Raw genomic sequence first — 18,603 nt, 5'->3', positions numbered from 1 at the left:
TTTGCTATACATAATTATACCCATCATCATTAGGAATTCATTGCTATTTTGAACCTGACATTGAAGCTTGGGTAGAGTGAAGGATAAGCACAGCTCAAGACCATGCCATAACCCTGATCTGTTTCAAAAAAGCTTGCATCCCTAGTCCCCATCTATGCCACCAACTCCCAGTGGTTGAGCAGACATCTCTTTAGAGAGGGTGAAATGCATTGTGTCAGCTTCCTACACAACCTGACACCATGCAGTTAATTCATAAGTACATGCTAATTATTCACCAGTTATCTTACAGAGCCATGGGACAAGTTCAGTTATAAATTACTTTAACAATCCCGAGACGTACAAAGTGGATGGTTGTTATTTCAACTGCTCAACTGGAAAAGAAATTAAAAAAAACTATAGTAACATAGCATCTTCATTCTAGAATGTACATGCATGGATTCATGGGGAGATGGAAAGAAACTTTCCTTCCTTTTCAAAGTCTTTGAACAGGTTTCTTGGATCATGCAGACTCAATCACAAGGAATCATCACACCAGGTTCTTTCAGTCTGGTTTCTTACCTCTCATCCGAGAAATACCATCCATTTGGAAACAGCACCTGGTATTTTGCGTAAAGTCCACTGCTGCCCAAATGTGAGGTTAGGATAACACTTATTAAAAGTACATGTACTTGTGAACATGTCCTCTCCATCTTCACATGTCACTCTCCAAGAAGTTGATTTGTCATGGGCAACGTAAGCAGGTAAAACAGGCTGCTCAGTTACACAAAGTAACAGGCAATTAAAGATGGGTGAAGGTAAAGAGAGTGAAGACTGAGGAGGTGGAAAGCAGCAACCAGCTACACACAAAAGAAAAAAAAAAAAGAGAAGAAAAACTGTTTCAGAGCAAGAATTTCACCTCCCATCTACTCTAGACCATTCACTCTGCCTCTCTCCTCAAAACCAGCCTAGGAAAAGAGGGCGGGTACAGACTGTCTGCATTCCTGAAGCAGCAATGGGGAGAAAAACACAGAATGATCAGAGCAGTTCAAGGGATAGGCCTTTCCTGCTGGCAGGGTTTTAACTTGGACACTATCAAGCCTCATCTTTTCTAAGCTGAAATAAGGAGGTTGAAAAAGAACTGGAATGGATGCTTCCTTAAAGGCCAGTGGAGAGTACAGGGAACCACACGCTTTTCCATTTGGCTGGGTATCTTGCAAACCCGTTTGAGTAAAAAAGGAACTGCATGAAGGAAAGCTCATTTCTTCCATCTCCTATAACGTCAAGCCCTACTTAGCTTCCTCAGGAGCTTCACAGTAAATAGATTAAATGAGACTATACTTGATATCAACCCTCAAAAATATTTTCAGGTCTTTTTACAAAAGAAAATGGCAGCAACAACAGAAGAATTTTTTGGCAATTCTACATTTAGGCACTAATGTGGAGGAAATATGCATTATTTTTACAGTATGGAAAAATGGCTTTGCCTTGATTAGGGAAAAGAAGTACTCCAAAATTCTCCTACATAGTCCTACTACAATACACATTGGATGCATCATGATAGTTTGGGAATAAACCATCAGGAGCAGCACACATTTGGGGTCAGTGCCTGAGCAGTCCCCCTACCACAGAATACTCTGCAATGGGTCTGCCTCAGTCTTTCTTTAGTTAAGGCAGTTACGCTTACATAAAATAAAAAACAGATTAAGAACCAAGGTGTTCCCTAAATCCCATGATATCCACAAGTTTTCTCTAGCTTAGTGAATATTTATTATACAGGGTGAAATGGTACAAGCTGTTGTAACCTACTACTCAGGACAGAGAGCTTCAAAGTTCCTCCACCAAGTGAGACAGAGGGGGCACTGGAATCTGGGTCTCTAGAAGTCCAGGACCTTGATCAACTATCTTGACATAAATTGCCTCATTTCTGTGAGGCAATTCGGTCTTGTGAATGTAGTCCTTTGCTTCCACATTTCCTGTATTTGTAGACACAAGCAAAGCTGGAGCATTTCAAAGTCAAACAAAACATTCTGTTCAACCCAAAATCAGTGTTTTTGACTCATACGCACAAATCAGAAAGTTTTTCATTTCAGTCCACTGGGCCAAAAGGAAGAAGATGCTTCCAGTACTACTGGTTTCAGGTGCATGGAAACCTTGGACTTAAACTACAGCACAGATCCATCATAAGTTAGTGTAAGTCAATTGTTTCAAACAGCATGAAGAGCCCAGGACTCTGCCTTACTGAAGCAGCAGTGAGTGAAAAATTATTTGGCATCAAAGCTGCAATCTACAAACTGGACTCACTCCGCCCTTTGCTTCTGAGAGGCAAGGAAATACAGATACACACAACATCCCCTACCCATTCAGAGCAAAACCCAAATACCACAAGTCTTGTCTTTGGCAAATAACATACAACAATGCTCTGCATAAGGTTTGGGCATATCCAGAGTTTGTTGTTTACAGGCTAGCAACAGATGGTTTCAAGGACCAGTTTACACTTTGATCCTTTTGATGTGAAAACTTCTAAGCAACATTAGAGTACACGGAAATTTTTGCAAGGCACTGCTTTCTCCTTTTATGAGCTTCAGTCCTGAACAAAAAATTTGTACAATGACTAAGAGGAAAGCACTGTCTCTTGAACATAAAGCCTACACTAGGCAACACGTTAAGACACAATGGTCATCTCAACTCTCTCTCCGACCTCTGGGGCCATCACACAACTCTTTTTGGTACTGTGGCATTTTGAAGTTCAATAATTTTTGAGCAACTGGATGAAAATTCGGATTTGATAAAGGAAATAGCACAACTTCCAATACACAAGTCACTGTATGAAGGAAGCTTATAAGGGAGGGAACCAGCTACTAAGAAATCTGGCAACAGAGGCTACCACAAGATTCCTGTTTAATATGAAACCATCCGTGCTGACTGAACTAGATTGGGCATTGTACACTGGACTTATTCTGGGCCTGCGTTTCATCAGTCTCAGAAGCAGCCCCATATGACAGAACCATGGAGTTAAATCAGGCAGATCACACCTCTCACAATGCTTAGTGTGTGCGTCTAGGAACAGACGCACGGAGTCATACCACAAGTCCACCTAATCCATTACGCTTTCTCCAACAGCATACATACAGGTAAAATACAGCAGTATTATTAGCCCGTTATGTAAAATAAAACCTAAAGCTTCCATACTTAAAAACACCTAACAATATTGCTGCAGGTCTGCGCGCTCCTTTCCTACCTTCCTCAGCTCTGGTCTACAGCTAGAAGGTGGAGCAGAAGTCAGCAGGAATCAACCCGCCCAAACGTAGAATTGAATAGTCTTCTGATTGCTTAGCTTCCTCAGATGAGCACAAAGACAGAGAGGCAGGTAGGAGTTGCAGCTTTGAGAGGGAAAAGGGGGGGAAGCTGGAATACAGGCAACCCTGTCCTGGATTGCCACAAACTGCCATGAACATAGTCATGAAATTAACTGTCGCTCTCCCTGTAAGCTGTTAGCTTTCACACCCAGTCCTGTACTCAGATCGTTTGCTAAGCTATTTCAGCATGTTAATTCGCCAGAAAACCTGACTAAAGATGTCCCCCTCTTAACTGACTTCACAGACTGAAATAGCTCAGTTAAGACTCTGGAAATGCAGCTGCCAGAAGAGTTTAGACTGCAATGAAACTTCAATCCAACTTGCTAACAGGGTATCAGAGCAAAGCATACTATAGCCCCCAATAAAGCTGCCATTTCAAAACCAGGAAGTCAAAGCACAACCAAGAGACAAATAAGCAAGCCTTATGCATACAGCCCACACAACAGAGTTAAAGTTGTACCCACACAGAACATTTCAAGATAAGCCTCCAAACAAGACAGCACAGATCTAACGCAGTGTTTCCCATATCATACCTGCGGCAGTCTTAACTCTGCCCTTGACGTTCAATCTATCCTGTCCTGCGCCTGTTTACAAGTTAAGTGGAGAATATGCACTGCTTACATTTCATTCTTTCTACACGGATCTTTCAAAAGAATACTAAAAAGATAACTCAGTCTAACAGTAGCAGCACTGAAATCAACTACACACCTCAAGAACGAAGGATGATACTCTTAATTTGCATTTCTGAAGTGGAATGTCAAAACTGAAATACTTGGAGCCTTGGCATTTGGTCACACTGCAGCTTGTCTTACTGGGTTTTATATAAACAGAATTTTGCCTTTACATTCAAGCAGGTATTATAGCCAGATAAACAGCACAGCAACATGCACCTTTGAACTTTCATTTCCAAATTCACTTCTGAAATGTGACTTGACACTACCGCAGCGATCACCAGGCAGTCTAGTGTTATGTAAACAAGTTCAAAAGCCCGATAGATATAGACTAGGTTAAGTGTTAGTCTGGAAGAAGAACTTTGCTAAGAACTACTAAATATAAACAGATTTTGGAAGCAGCTGGCTGCTTTAGGTTAGCACTAGCTGGTTTTTACAAGCAGCCTCTACACATCAAGCTGTCTTATTGCCTGCTAACAACAGGGTACAAGGATTCAACAGCCATCAGAAAAGATTTTTTAAATAGTCACCAAACAATTCTATAAGCAAGATGCGAAGCTATTCATTCCACCATGGAAACTGGTAAGTTGGTCTCATTTGTTGAGATAACAGGGACATAAACCATATATTCCCAAGCATTTCTTATTCTTCTTCCAAGCATTAAAAAGAATAAATAAACAAAATTCTCTAACACACACATTTTGCTCCTCACATACCAACTGCAAGGTGTAAGATCTAAAGAAAGCCCTTACACCATTTTAAAGGGAGACCACCTATCACATGGAATGACATGACAGTATTTTTTTCAGTCAAAATAATCAAGCTACAGCATGAATTTTACATCAGACTACTGTGAAACCCAGGAGAGGTTTATAAAAATAATTATGTGCAAGTAATTATGTTGAATATGATTATCCATCATTAATCATCTCAAAACTGCGGGATAACCAGCACTATTTTGTTACAAAGCAATCAAGTATCAAGTCTTGCTCTTTTTGCAGAGAGAGGCACTTAAGTGTGGTACTTGCGTCATGCGAGCTACTACCTTCTGGCTGACAGGGCCAATATTGTATCATAGTTCACCTTCAGACACCTATACTTGTTTCAATGAGCACTTACATTCTTCACAAACTCTAAGCTTGTTTGCATTAAGCGCCTAGATAGCAGACTTCATGGAGGAACCCATCCCTGTGCAGTTTCATTGAACTGAAACGCCACTTGCTCTTTGACTTTTATTAAGTTCACTTAGGTTGACCAAATGAGCTTCCCTCAAGTAAACAGGGTTATAAGATACCAGGATGATTCTATTTTTAGGTGCTCAATAGAAACAAATACTTAGTTCCTAGAAAACTTTTAAAATTACTTCAGATACAAAAGTGTAACAATTATACTGTGCGATACGTCTTTATATATCACTAAGCCCATGAAATTAAGAAAAAAAACAGGTTTTTGCACCATCAATAACAGCCACAAGTCCTGAACCTCCATTCTTTACGCATCCTTGATCAGAGTAAACTGAAACTTGGGAATGCTTGGGATTCAAAATACCCTGAGCACATACTAGTGCAACACCACAAAGCATACACAATCCATCGGAAAGGGGGGCGGGGGGGGGGGGGGGGGGGGGGACAGGGACAGGAAGAATCAATGATGGTGCTTTATTATACAAGCATGAAAGTAAGTTCCTTTGGAAAATAACTTCTTGGGTGGACTTCTGGACCAGTGAGGTAGCCCAATGGGGGAGGAAAAAAGTGGAAGTGGAACTTGGTCCCCACGCACGATACCTGCCAGACGGTCGCTGGCGCCTCCCCGCGCGCCGGTGGGCCGGGATGGGCCGAGGGGCGCTGCGGCCCGGCCCGGGGCCAGGTGGGCCGCCCCCGTGCGGCTGGGGGGCCCGGCCCCCGCCCGAGCGAGCCATAAAGTGCAGCAGCAGAACAAGATCCAGACAAAAGCAATGTAAACAGGTGACTGATATTGGTCCCTTTGTCCGTACCGCGGCGAAGGTGAGGCGCCGGCCTGCCCCCGCTCCCGCAGCCTCAGGACGGCGCCACGGGGAAGCGGCGCACCCGCACCACGGGAGACAGGTCCACGCCGAGGACCCGCTGCGCCCACCGCCGCGCCGCCACCAGGCTCCGCTGGCTCCAAACGCTGCCCCGCACCCGGATGGTGGGGAAGGTAGTGAGGCGGGGGGTGGCCGCCTTCCAGATCTCCTCCAGCGACTTCCCGCCGAAGGGCTCCCAGGCGGCTACCGCCGGGCTATCCCGCTCACTGTCCGCCTCCTCGGCCGGCGCCGCTGCCGCCGCCACCGCCGCCTCCGCCTCGCCCCCGCCGGACGCCGGTGCCGCTTGCTGCTGCCTCCCCCGTTCCCTCCTGCGGCGCCGCCGCCGCCGCTTGGCGCTGCCGCCCGCTGCCGCTGCCCGGCGCCTGGCGGCGGCGACCAGGACGCGCCGCTTGCCGACGCGGCGGCGGGGCCGCTCCGCCGAGGGCGGCGGCGGGTCGGGGACGACGGCGCGGCAGGAGGCGTATCCGTAGACGTCCTTGCTGCGAAGGATGACCGGGGAGAACTCGTGCTTGAGGCTGCAGAGGAAGTTCCACAGCTCCGAGTCGGAGCTCATGAACTCCGTGGACTTGGGCATGAACAGCTTGAGGGCGTCGCCCAGCGCCTTGGTGCCGGCGAAGGAGACCTGCGAGCGCGAGTACACAACTTTCTCCGCCTCCCCTTCCAGCGCCCAAACGGCGGGCTCCGCTCCGCCGCCGGCTGCCCCCGCCGCTGTCACCGCCGCCCGGGCTCCCGCGGCCGCCTCCGCGGCGCTCCCCGCCTCTTGGTTCATGTTCCCGGCTTTTCCCTCCAGCGCCGCCCGCTTCCAGCTGCGGGTCATGGAGGCAGAGGGACGGCACAGACGCCGAGAAGGGAGAGCTGCACAGAACGCTGCCGGGGCGCCGCCCGCACCTCAGCGGCGGCCGCCGGACGCTCGCCGCCCCACCACACCCCGCCGCCTCCGCGCCGGGAGGGGAGCGGCGATCGATATCTCGCCGCACGGCACAAAATGGCGCTTTAAACTCCCAGGCGGGGACAGCGCGCCGGCCCGCCCTCCCTCCGCGCCTGGCGGTTGGCCCGTTTGAACGGCGTCGGGCGGCCCCAACCCCGCCCCCGGGCGGCGGAGGCGGCCACTGGGGGGTCGGCGGGAGGCCCGCGGGGGCGGGGGCGGCCCGGGGCCCGCTGGCTGGGAGCGGCGGGGCCCGCCTGCGCCACCCGGAAGGCGGCCCGGGGGGTGGCCCTTCCCTCGGGGACCGGCGCGGCGCCGCACCGCCGGGATGGGGCCACACGGGGCGGCGGGCGAGGGTGGTTTCTTGCGTGGCGGGGGTTTGAGTAGGGCTTTGGCCGGGGGCAGGCTGCCCCGGGGGAGCGCGAAGGCTGAGGGGAGCAGCAGGAATGGGTTAACAGACACGGTACCGTGAGGCCCGCCATGGGATGTGACATACACCCGCCCTCTCGCAGTGGGAATTTCCGTCATATCACGGGAGGGTTGAGGTTGGAAGGAACCTCTGGAGGTCTCTTGTCCAAGCTCCCTGCTCAAGCTGGGCCACCTAGACCAGGTTGCCCAAGACCATGCCTGGCTTTTGAGTATCTCCAGGGGTGGAGACTCCTCTCTGGTGACCGGCAATAGGACACGAAATAGAATGAAGCTGCATCGGGGGAAGTTCAGATGGGACATTAGGGAAAAGTTCACAGAGAGGGTGGTCAGCCACCAGAACAGGCTCCCCGGGGAAGCAGTCACAGCACAGAACCTGTCAGAGCTCAAGGGACACCTCACTGATGCTCTTTGTCATATGCTTTAGTCTTAGGTAGTCCTGCAAGGAGAAGGAAGTTGGACTTGATGATCGTTATGTGTCCCTTCCAACTCAAGATAGTCTAGGATTCTGAGATTGCACAGCTTCCCCCGACAACCTGTGCCAATGCTCAGTCACTCTCACAGGGAAAAGCTGTTTCCTGACATTCAGAAGGAACATCCTGTGTTTCAGTTTGTGCCCATTGCCTCTTGTCCTGTCACTGAGCACCACTGAGAAGAACCTGGCTCCGTCTTCCCATCAGGTATTTGTATAGATCGATGAGGTCCTCTTGAGCCTTCTCCAGGCTCAACAGTCCCAGCTTTCTCAGCCTTTCCTTGCAGAAGTACTCCAGTCCCTTTGTCATCTTTGTGGCCATTCATTGGACTCTCTCCAGTGCGTCCACGTGTCTCTTGTACTGAGGGACCCAGCACTCCATGTGTGGCCTCAGCAGCACTGAATAACGTGAAAGGATCACCTCCCTCGAGCTGCTGGCAAGACTTTGCCTAATGCAACCCAGGATATTATTAGTCGTCTTTGAGACAAGGGCACGTTGCTGGCTCATGTTCAACCTGGTGTCCACCAAGACCCCCAGATTCTTTTCTGCCAAGTCATTTTCCATCTGGGTGGCCTCCAGCATATATCAGTGTGGAGGGTAGTTCCTCTCTAGGTACAGGACTTTGCACTTCTTGTTGAACTCCATGATGTCCCTGACAGCCCATTTCTCCAGCCTGTCAACACTGAAATACTCACAGCATTGTTGGGCTTGGCTTCGTATCCCAACAAAGCATATCCTAAATGAAGTCGAAAAACCTCAAGCCTTTGCATTGGTTGAGCCTTTGTGAGAGTCACCAGCATGCTGAGTTCACAGCACGATTTCTTCCTGCATGGCACTGCTATGCTTGCAGCTTTATAGCACGATTTTTTCAGCTGTTGTGGAATCCCATGTGCCTCTAGATCATGCTTTCCAATACTTCAGAGATTGCTGTCACAGGGAGAGGATCTTGTTAGGTTCCTGGATTGTTTCAGTTAAACCAGAGCTTTTTCCAGCACCCAGAACAGCAAGGTGTCAACAAGGGCAGAGGTGGTTTAACCTTCCCTATAAATCCTACTCAAGGTTTGATTAGACTCCTAACTAATTACTTTCTCTCAGCATCAGTAAAGGACGAGGAATAACATTTTTCTTCATAGACAGTCTTTGTTCTGTAATTAATCTTTCATTTTAGAATAGGGAAATCTTTTATTCTCAACTCATCAAGAACCTAAATTGGAGTGTCTAGAAAGCCAGTCAAATCAGAAGCAGAATTCATGCATAAGAAATTATTCCTTACTGCCAGTGGAAATAAATGAATTTTCTTCACAGTGTAATTCGGCTTTTGTATTCATGGGAAGCTCAAGAATATTAATCCAAATAACCATGTAAAGTGGATAGTAACAAAGCTATTTTAAATCTTCAGGGGGACAGTCTTGAGGTGCAGCCATATTCTAAGCCAGCTTAATAAATGACCCATTTTTTAAAAAAAAACTTTCCCAAAATGATGGTGTTAGTGCTGGTTTTAATCGGATTAATTTCACAGCGTACTTTAGAGCACAGTCGTGCAGTCAGATAGATTTAACTGAGGGAGGTATCCTACAATGCAGAGGATAAGAGCCTGGAGCCAGAAGCTCAGGGCCGGCCATCTCTTGATCCAGCCATGCTGCAGTTAGTCACGCTCTGGCATATGCGTGCCTGGTCACAGCCATGGGGGTCACCAGAGCTTAGCAAGAGGCTCATCACCTGCTGGACCAGAGGAGCTGACCTGTGCTTACGTACTTGGCGGCAAGAGCTCCCACACAATCAGATTCAGCAGCTCAGCTGACAAATAGGGCCCTCATTAAATGGCAGAAACCCAGTTGCTTATAATCATTGGCCATAACCTTTTTCCAGAAATTACAGACATTTCTGGCATATGACTCGAAAATAATTGAGGCAGAGATGGGGAATTTTCAGCAAGCGGTAAATGAGTCACTGTAGCTACAAGTGAAAAGACAGATAACCGCATTTTTATGTTAATCAGCATTTATTAATTATTTTTACTTTTTTGCTTCCAGGTTGTCCAATACCATTTTAAGGCATGGGATGTAATTTCACTTTTACAACTTCATTATGAGTTTTCTGCAGTGTAACGCTCTCCTTTTAATACCTTACAAACTAATCTCAAGAAAATCCACAGTAATTGGCTATCTTTTAGTAATTTACAATAGCTCGGTATGGTAATAATGAGGAAAATAAAACTAATAATCCTTTGGAAGTGCATAGCTCTTCATTTTAATCATACTACTTCTTACAAGCATTAATTATCACTCAGGGTACTCCTGAGTTATGTAAGTAAATATTGGCTTTCTTTATGAGATAGCTAAGATGAAGAAGTGGATTAAAATGGCTTGAATAAGATACATAGACTCAATGACTCAATATTCTGTAGATGTTAATTTCTAACAATCATTATTCTAAAAATATAGTGAATGTCTACATTGGAACAGAGAAGAGGAAAAAAAATTGTAATCTTTGTTCCCAATTATTTGTTAGAATTTATTTTCTTTATAGAATTCTTGAGAAGGGGGGTGGGGGCAAAGTATCAACTGACAAATTAATGCAGGGGCACTTTATTTTTTTAAATCATTCCTGCCTAGTACCAAAACCCCACTTGTAACTGCTAATTATTTTAACTATTAATATTATATCTGTACATATGATTACATCGAGTTTGAGTCCTGCTGATGAACCGTAAAATCCTGGATACTAAGTCACACCACTTCTGCTGCTGGGGCTTTTTCTCCAGCATACTCATGCCCTTCTACCCAGATTAGCAAGGACACTCTTAATGTTCAACACCTCTGAAGATAACTACTCTCTTCTAGTATCTTTACCTCTGCTGTTGAGAAGTTGCATGAGCTGGCAGCCGGCTTCAGTTAATTTGCTTCCTAAATGTCTTTAGTGTACTTTCAGGAAAGTTTGCATGAGAGTACAAGCATGACTCCACATCCATTAGCAACTAAACTTCACATTACCCAACAGTCATCAGGTTCGTGGGTCTGGGAAGTGCCCAGACAAGCACTGGCAAAATTCCTGAAAATACTTTCAAAGGGAGACAAAAGCAAATAATTTACAAGAATAGTCTCTCAATCAGTTATTAGAAGAAAAAAAAAAAACACCAAACATATGGAATCGCTGTGTGTAGGAATCACAGTTGCAGTCAAAATGGGAAATAAGATGGTAGGAATCACTGTATCACTATAGAAGGGATATAAAGCAAAACAGAAGACAGCATTTGGCTGAATACAAGTCCATTGTGCCTCCAAAAATCTTGAATACTGTGCATTTCTAGTCTTACCATCTCCAAAAGGATATAGCAATGATACAAAGAAAGGCAACTAGATGAGCAGAAATTTGGAACAGCTCTCTATGAAAAGAGATTAAATAGGCTAAGGCAAGAGCTTGAAAAAACATATGGCTGAGAATATGATAAAGGTTTGTAAAACTGTGATGGCACAAAGAAGGCAGATAAGTGATTACGTCTTGGTTTTCATAATGCAAGAATGACAGGGAAGCACATGAAGCTATAAAGCAGAATTTTTTAAAAGACCAGAAAGACATAGGGTTTTTTTTCAGATGAGTCATAATTACTCTGTGGAGCTTGTTTTCCAGCAAAGTTGTGGGTCCCAAAATGGAAAAAATGTACCCCAGTACTGAACATAGGGGTGAGCTCATTAAGAAGGGGTTGCACGCATTACAGAGCACATCATTCAAAATTATTAGACATGAATGGAAGAAACAAAAATCCATCACGGGCTGTCGTACATGAAAACTAAGTGTAGCACCTTAGGCTCAGAAAGCCTGTGAGCCAAGGGCTAGGAAAGGAAGGAAGAGTACATGGAGGAAGTTAACCCTCAATGTATGCACTGTTCTCACACTCTTTCCCTAACCCTCCTCTACTGGCTTGTAACAGTCAGGGACACTGGACTAGGTAGACCCTGAAGCTGGCCGTCATGACTGGCTGTACAGACCTGCTAGGAGGCAGAAGAGGGCAACCCCAACAACAAAGTGTAGTGTTTCCTTCCCAGAGCTTTACTGTTGCAAAAGCTTGCAGCAACTGGAAGAACATACTCTAGAGCTAAAAGGCAATGAAGCATACACAAAGAAAGAAACACAGAGGTTACGGAGTCCAGCCGCAGCTAGGAGCCACACTCGGGCAGAAGCTCAGCAAGGATTGAGCCTGAGGTAAAGCATATTCCACTGGCTCTGGTTGTTGCATGCTCTTTTTTCACGTTCTTCGTAGCCTCAATACACCCTCCTTCAAAATGGTGACTGACTTTGTGCAGAGAGGAAGAAAGGATTATTAAAAAAAATAAAAATAAGCCTTTTATTTAATAACATATGTTGACGATGTTTGGAAGAGGAAAAAAATCTCTAACATATTTTAGCAGAAGACTCTTGATACATTCAAAAAAACCCTGAAGCAATAGTAAAAATAAAACTAAACAAAGGAGCATGCGTTGTGATACAGCAAGCAGTCCTAGAAGATATTTTAGCAGAAGCTGTTTAACATTTCTTTCCACATTCTGGGAAGTAATCTGTATGCAATGCACATAACCATGCAAACTGTGCATCACTTACGTCATCATTGCCCTGTTATTAATAAACATACTGATAGTCACTACAGTCTTAAGGGTCGATAATGGTCCCTTAGTCTAAAATTGTGAAGAAGTCCTTGGTTTATATATCCAAAGTGAAAACTTTTATTGCTAATCCTGGTTTTATTTCATCTTATTTCACCTCAGCCATCTGTTTAACCTCCCATGTTGGCTTTGACTATATTATACTCCCAAATCTTCTGTCTTTTTTACCTCTGGAGTAGTTCAACTGATGTTAACTTTACCATAGACAAGGTAGCAGTACTTTAACCACTATACCATCTTTGGAAAGCCAGTACAAAGTGAGCGACATTGTGGTAGCCACACTGTACTGTCTTCGCCAATTAAGCCAGTAAGGTGGAAAAACACATGGGGGGGAAGTAGTGTAGATAGAGCATGCGGGTTTTGGAAACTTAATATGCTAGACCAGGAGAAAAAAAAATACCAAACACTCTTACTGTAGAATAAATGCTTCCACAAATGAGATTATTTCAGAATAGCTACTCCACTTTCTTTTCTGTTCCCACCTATTTTATTCTAGGACAACTTCCAGATGGCAGTTCAGAAGGAGGATGCAGCTTTGCAGGTCTCAAGCTGCAGGGAGTGCCTGGGACCCCTCGTGGGGGCAGGGGCAGGGTCTGTTAGCCTGCAGAAGACCTGCCATTGTTGAGAATCTGTGTCACCAGGTCAAGGAGCCATGAGATGTCACCACACTGTACAGCAATATCAGAAAAAAATGTTTTTATTATAATGGTGATTGTATATTCGACCAGGTTGCCATTAGTTGTGGAGTCTCAGTCCTTGGAGGTGTTCAGAATCCTTCTGGACACAGTCCTAAGCAGCCTGCTGTATCTGACCCTGCTTTGAACAGTGGGGTTGGATTAGATGATCTGCAGAGGTCCCTGCCAACCTCCACGATTCTGTGATTCAATGATTTCACTGATTGAGGAAAGGCAAACCCTTTCTTTATTTTCCTTTTTTATCTTCATTTTTAATTCTATTTTCTGCTGGTATAATTTATGCTGGAACATTCTCTTTCTCCTATTCCCTTTCTCCTATTCCCTCAGACACTTTCTGTCTAAAATGTGTATCCTACTGTACATCCTTCAAATGTTAATACTCATTTGTAAAACAGAAAGATGATCTGCACTACTTTCCAACACAGGACCAACTGGTATGTTTTCAGTCAAAACTCTGTGTTATCAAAGGTGTAAAATACATCAGTCTAGTGCTACTTTCTGAATATAATTCCAACATAGGAAATATGTTGCTCCAGAACGTGGCTCTCGCACGTAACGGACCATGTCATCTTGTAATATTGATCACAGTTTCCTGAGGCACTCTATTTATTAAGTACCAAGACTATTAGAACAAATGTGAATTTTATTCACTTGTTTCAAACCAAGAAATTTTTAAAGCCTACTAGCAATTATTTAATAAACATTAATTAAAACTTATTTCTTGATACCAACTGCTGCAGACTATGTCAGTTCAAGAATTCTTTTCATGATACACTCCAGCCTGTACTTCCATTTTCCTTCCTACCAGATTTGTGCATTACCAGATGAGCTGACGGTAAAATTCACTCCAGAACAGCGGCAGTATGCAACTGATTTTTTTTGTTGAACTTGCCACAGGATACAATGCAATGTTTATATTGGATTTATGCTTTATGCTGGCCTAGGGAGGACACGATACATGGTCCAGCATAAAGTCCGTGGAGAGAAAGTTACCTTTCAAAATGCTTTGAAAAAAATAGAGCAGGGGAGCTGATACTAGCTCAGCTTTGTAAATCATATGGATGTGGTTTTATTAAATGGATACTTAGAGCAGCTTTACCATGTCACTGGACCACGTCTTAGTCAGGCTTCGCTCTTACTTGTTCTCTTTGTCCACACGAATCTTGCAAACCTTAGTGCCCGCTGTGTTTTTGCTTTAATGGAAAGTGACAGAAGCCTGTCCTTTTTCAGGTCCTCTCTGGCACTTTCACAGGACAGAGGAGTGTTGAGCTTCAGACGCCTTAGGTGAAAAACGGTCCTGATCTCTCCGTTTCAGTGAATGCTGGAAGCACTCAATTATTATGTAGATGTTGGCTGCTAGCGTTAACACCTCCTTTTGAATCTCTCTTTTTGTTCTCCGAGTTAGGCGTGGCCTTCAAAAGCCTGAAGAAAGCCTGATCTCTGCTTCCGTTTGCTAAGACACCCCTGCCCCCGCTGCAGAGGGGTGGGGGGGTTAGGTGGCCTCTGGGAGCCGGCACAAGGGACCTGGCTTTGGGAGCCGTGGAGGTGCCGGCTCACCTAAGGTGAGCTGAAGTTCTTTACTAAACTGAGATCCTGCCCCGACTTAAAACCTGCTAGAAGTCTGCCCATATTGCTTTCAGTTGTAGCATTTTCTGTTCCTTAAATGTATTTCAAATGTTATTCAATGCAGTTCTAGTTCAAAATGCCTGAATTGTGATTTATATCAATGTCCCCAAATATTCTAATAATTTACAGTTTGGTAACACTTGGTTGATAGCATTCCTTACAATCCATTTTAAATTATTGTGAATTCATGTCAGCACATAATAAATATCTAAACTGGTTTATCTGAACACGTTAATTATTTTGACCATTTTCGAGAACACTGTTAGAAAGAATGAACATCGGTTGATAATACTTTGAGAACTGGGCTTTTAGATTGTATGCTTTAAAAATGAAAGACAAGATTCTCCATAGCTGTAGATGCTCTTCATTTCAGTACACAGTGACTGATACTAGATGAGGTTTTGACCCTGTACATGATCTGCATTATAAAGCCTCTCCTCAAAAGACAGTAATATTCAAGGCAAGTTCATCCTCTGTGAACCTGCAGTGGCTCCAGGTGGATGAGTAGCTCACTTACTGGTATTTTATCTTTCAGAACTGCAGTGAATTAATGTGTTTATTCTCATGAAGGCAGAGACATTTTATGAACGCTATCAACCAGCAATTGCATTAAATACTTTCCAAAATATACAAGTGCCTCAAACTCATTATAAAGTGAAAAAGTCATCAGAGATAACAAATCACCCACATTTGATCCCCATTCCCCTCAGCTACCTGTGGAAAGCTCCTCTAAATAAGAAATGGCAGTGGTTTAATCTTTTACTAATTTAATTAAACTCATGCTAAGGCCTAGTGTGGTCACTCCCTCCAGTTTGCGTGTGGTGCATTTCAGTTTATTTTATACTGGCTCCTGTTCAATTTGAGCTCAATGGGCCATTGTTACTGATATTTAAGAGTACCCACATAAAGGTTACCACTGGTTTAATTAAAGCCATCTAATTAAGCCAGAATTTTCACTACCATTAGCATTCTCTTACATCAGCATTTGGAGTTATAAGGTTTTGACACTAGGAACCTACAGTTAAAGTCCCAGTGCATTGTCTGGAGGGAGCTGCTCAGGGTTATCATTGGCAGTTCATGGCCTGAACCATTCATTATCCCCTTGCAGGTAATGAGAACTGCAGAGGTCCCCTCACTTTGGAAAAAGTGGTCATTACTTAGACTTGTAAATGAAGATACCAAAGGAGAACCTCAAGTCCTGCCTGAAACAGAAACTGGTGTCTTTAATCTCTGGACTGTAGCAATGGATTGGAAATATCGTAACAGAAATACCACATTTATCCTCAATACTACATATTACATGCACCAGAACTATTTTTCCTTTCATATTCCTCATACTCTCCATTCCTTTTCTAGCTTCTTCCTGTTCCACATTCTTTCTGATCATCCCTCCCTGACTGAAAGCTGAATCACTGAAATTCCTGCTCATTTGCTTCCTGCCAAAATGAGCCAGTGTTTCCAAAAGCACCACTTCCTCCCGGTTACTCATATGTTACAATACAGGTTTTCTTTGCTTGCTGTGTGTTCTGTTTTGTTCCACAATGGTTATAGAATGAAAAAAATTAGTTACAAAGCAAATATGATATGCAGATCTTTATACGTATGTGCGATGTACAATAGCAAAGCTAAAGTACATCAGGAAAGAAGCAGAGAAAACTCCAGGACTGATGTAAAAGTTACCGCTAATGAAGAGTTGAACCATTGCTGAGAATGGTTGCCGGATATGATCTGTATTTGCATGACATCTGGAGGGAGGGGGAAAATCTACAGTCTATATCACCCAAGGCAGAAACTATAGAATGGCTTTCCCTGGTGGCAGGCATCTCCTAGCAGACAGCTCTTTTGCCAGGAGAGGTTAAAACACATGGAGAGTTGGCCAATTATAGAAAAGAGGAAGGATTAGAAAGGGATTAGAAAACGAGCAGAGAAAGACAAGTACATTGCAAGGAAATTGCTCACCTGATGGCAAATTAAATCAGACACATTTTAAATTGCTACAGTGTCTGATGTAGGCTAGCTGTCAGGGTGCATATGGGCATTTCATCCATTTATCTGCACTGGGTTTAGGAACGTGTTACGATTAGTTTAGATGGGAGTTCTCTGGGAGTCCTGATTAAAGTGAAATTAGTTCTGTCACAGGCATAGATATATTTTCAGTCAAAACTGATAATTTCCTTCAGCCAGTCTGTCCTTTAAACTGACCACCATCAGTTACGTGACACCCAGAGCAGAAGCAGAGCGATCTGTAGCAAAATCAAATTAGTCATTGCTAAATAAGTTCAGCCTCTAAGCAGCCTTCTCCTGTCCTCATGGACTATCTTCCAGTACCTTAGCTTTCCTAGAAGACACTCACCACTTCATATTTGTTCAAATCCCTATCTACTTCCACTTTGAACAGCATCTCCAGGTTCTGATCTAGAGATGCACCATCTGGTTATGGCTGGTATAAAAGGCATTGCTCTTAGCAATATAACATGTGCTGTTATCACAGATTAATGAACCTAGAAAAAGTATGTAAAAGAGCTTTCACTGGGAAAACTGTTGGATATACAGCTCCTAGTACTACTGGTCATCTGGCACATCCATGTTTGACCCTAACTTTCCCATTGTCACTCTTCAACCCAATTGCCTCAAACTATGGCTAATATAGTGTAGGATTCCTTTAGTATAATTCATTGGCACTACTGCATTTTGTAGAGCTGACTAATCATGCACTGGTAGAAAAACATAAGCTGTGGTCTCCCAATAGTGCTGTAAGCCCTGAGCCAAGACACCTACTTTGGATTTATCACCAAAATAACTATTCTGAACATTCTGATGTTTACAGCAAGATAAAATATTTTTGAAATTTGGAAAATTTCTTCAGGACAAAAATCCCTCTTCCCTGCCAAGCACTGTTGGCATGCAAATACACTTCATGTCTAACAGATTCTCCATTTGAAATGCAGAGCTCTGTAAGATGACAGGAATGGTGCTGGGGGCAGCATGGGCAGGCTGCTCCGCCAGGGAAGGCATGGAGGCCAGGAGCTGAGGGTGACAGTGACACAGGCAGGAGCACTGCCTTGCCAATAGGGTGTCACGGAGTTCAGTCAGCGAGTCCGGATCAGGAGCAGGTCTGGAGGCAGCAATCAGAGCCAGCTTCAGGCCACCTATCAGCCAGGAGGGCTGTCATAATGAAGCAGGTCTGAGGCCAATCCAGGGAGTCAAGTGAAGCCAGGGTGCCAAGGTCCGGGTCAGAATGAGAAGGACTGAGAGGAGCTGCAGACACAGCTGCAAGGTAGCGCAAGCAGCACCAGGCAAGAGCATCAACTTAAAAGCAACTCCCAAGGGAAGGATGGGCAGGCCCACTCTCCATTTCTTTCACAACATCTCTTATCAGTGAAGAGGTGGAGCTTGACTCAGCCGGCCAAACTCCCTGGAGCTGGGGGAGGCACGGAGGGCTCCGACAGCGGTCTATTCAGATAGACTGAAGGACCATCTGCAACAGCGGCCACCTGTAAAAAACTGACTTCACCCTCTTTGTTTTGCCCTGTCGGTCAGGCAGCCTCACTTAACAAGAAGCTCTGCTCCTAGCTGTCTTTCTCTGCATTTCCTCCTCCCCTAACACCCAGGTAGGGAGAGGTAGAAACAAGGAGGAGAAGAACAAGCACCACTACGGCCGCAGCCCTCAGTGGCCCCGCCACCAGCATCAACAGTGTGAGAACTGCCACCACCATCTTCTGGAGTTTC

The 18,603-nt window shown here is 44.7% G+C and overlaps 1 protein-coding gene across 1 annotated transcript; it reads right to left on the bottom strand.

Moving 5' to 3' along the window:
- Positions 1-5,614: 5,614 nt before the first annotated feature.
- Positions 5,615-7,036, bottom strand: CCDC71L (coiled-coil domain containing 71 like). Its single transcript, XM_055712294.1, has one exon. It carries the CDS (start codon positions 6,883-6,885, stop codon positions 6,043-6,045), a length of 843 nt encoding a protein of 280 aa, XP_055568269.1. The 5' UTR covers positions 6,886-7,036; the 3' UTR covers positions 5,615-6,042.
- Between the last annotated feature and the right edge of the window lie 11,567 nt (positions 7,037-18,603).

This window comes from Falco cherrug, chromosome 5 (genome assembly GCF_023634085.1).
Source record: "Falco cherrug isolate bFalChe1 chromosome 5, bFalChe1.pri, whole genome shotgun sequence".
In the NCBI taxonomy this organism is placed as follows: Eukaryota; Metazoa; Chordata; class Aves; order Falconiformes; family Falconidae; genus Falco; species Falco cherrug.
Note: the sequence above shows the minus strand (reverse complement) of the source record. Positions and strands in the feature narration are given on the sequence as shown.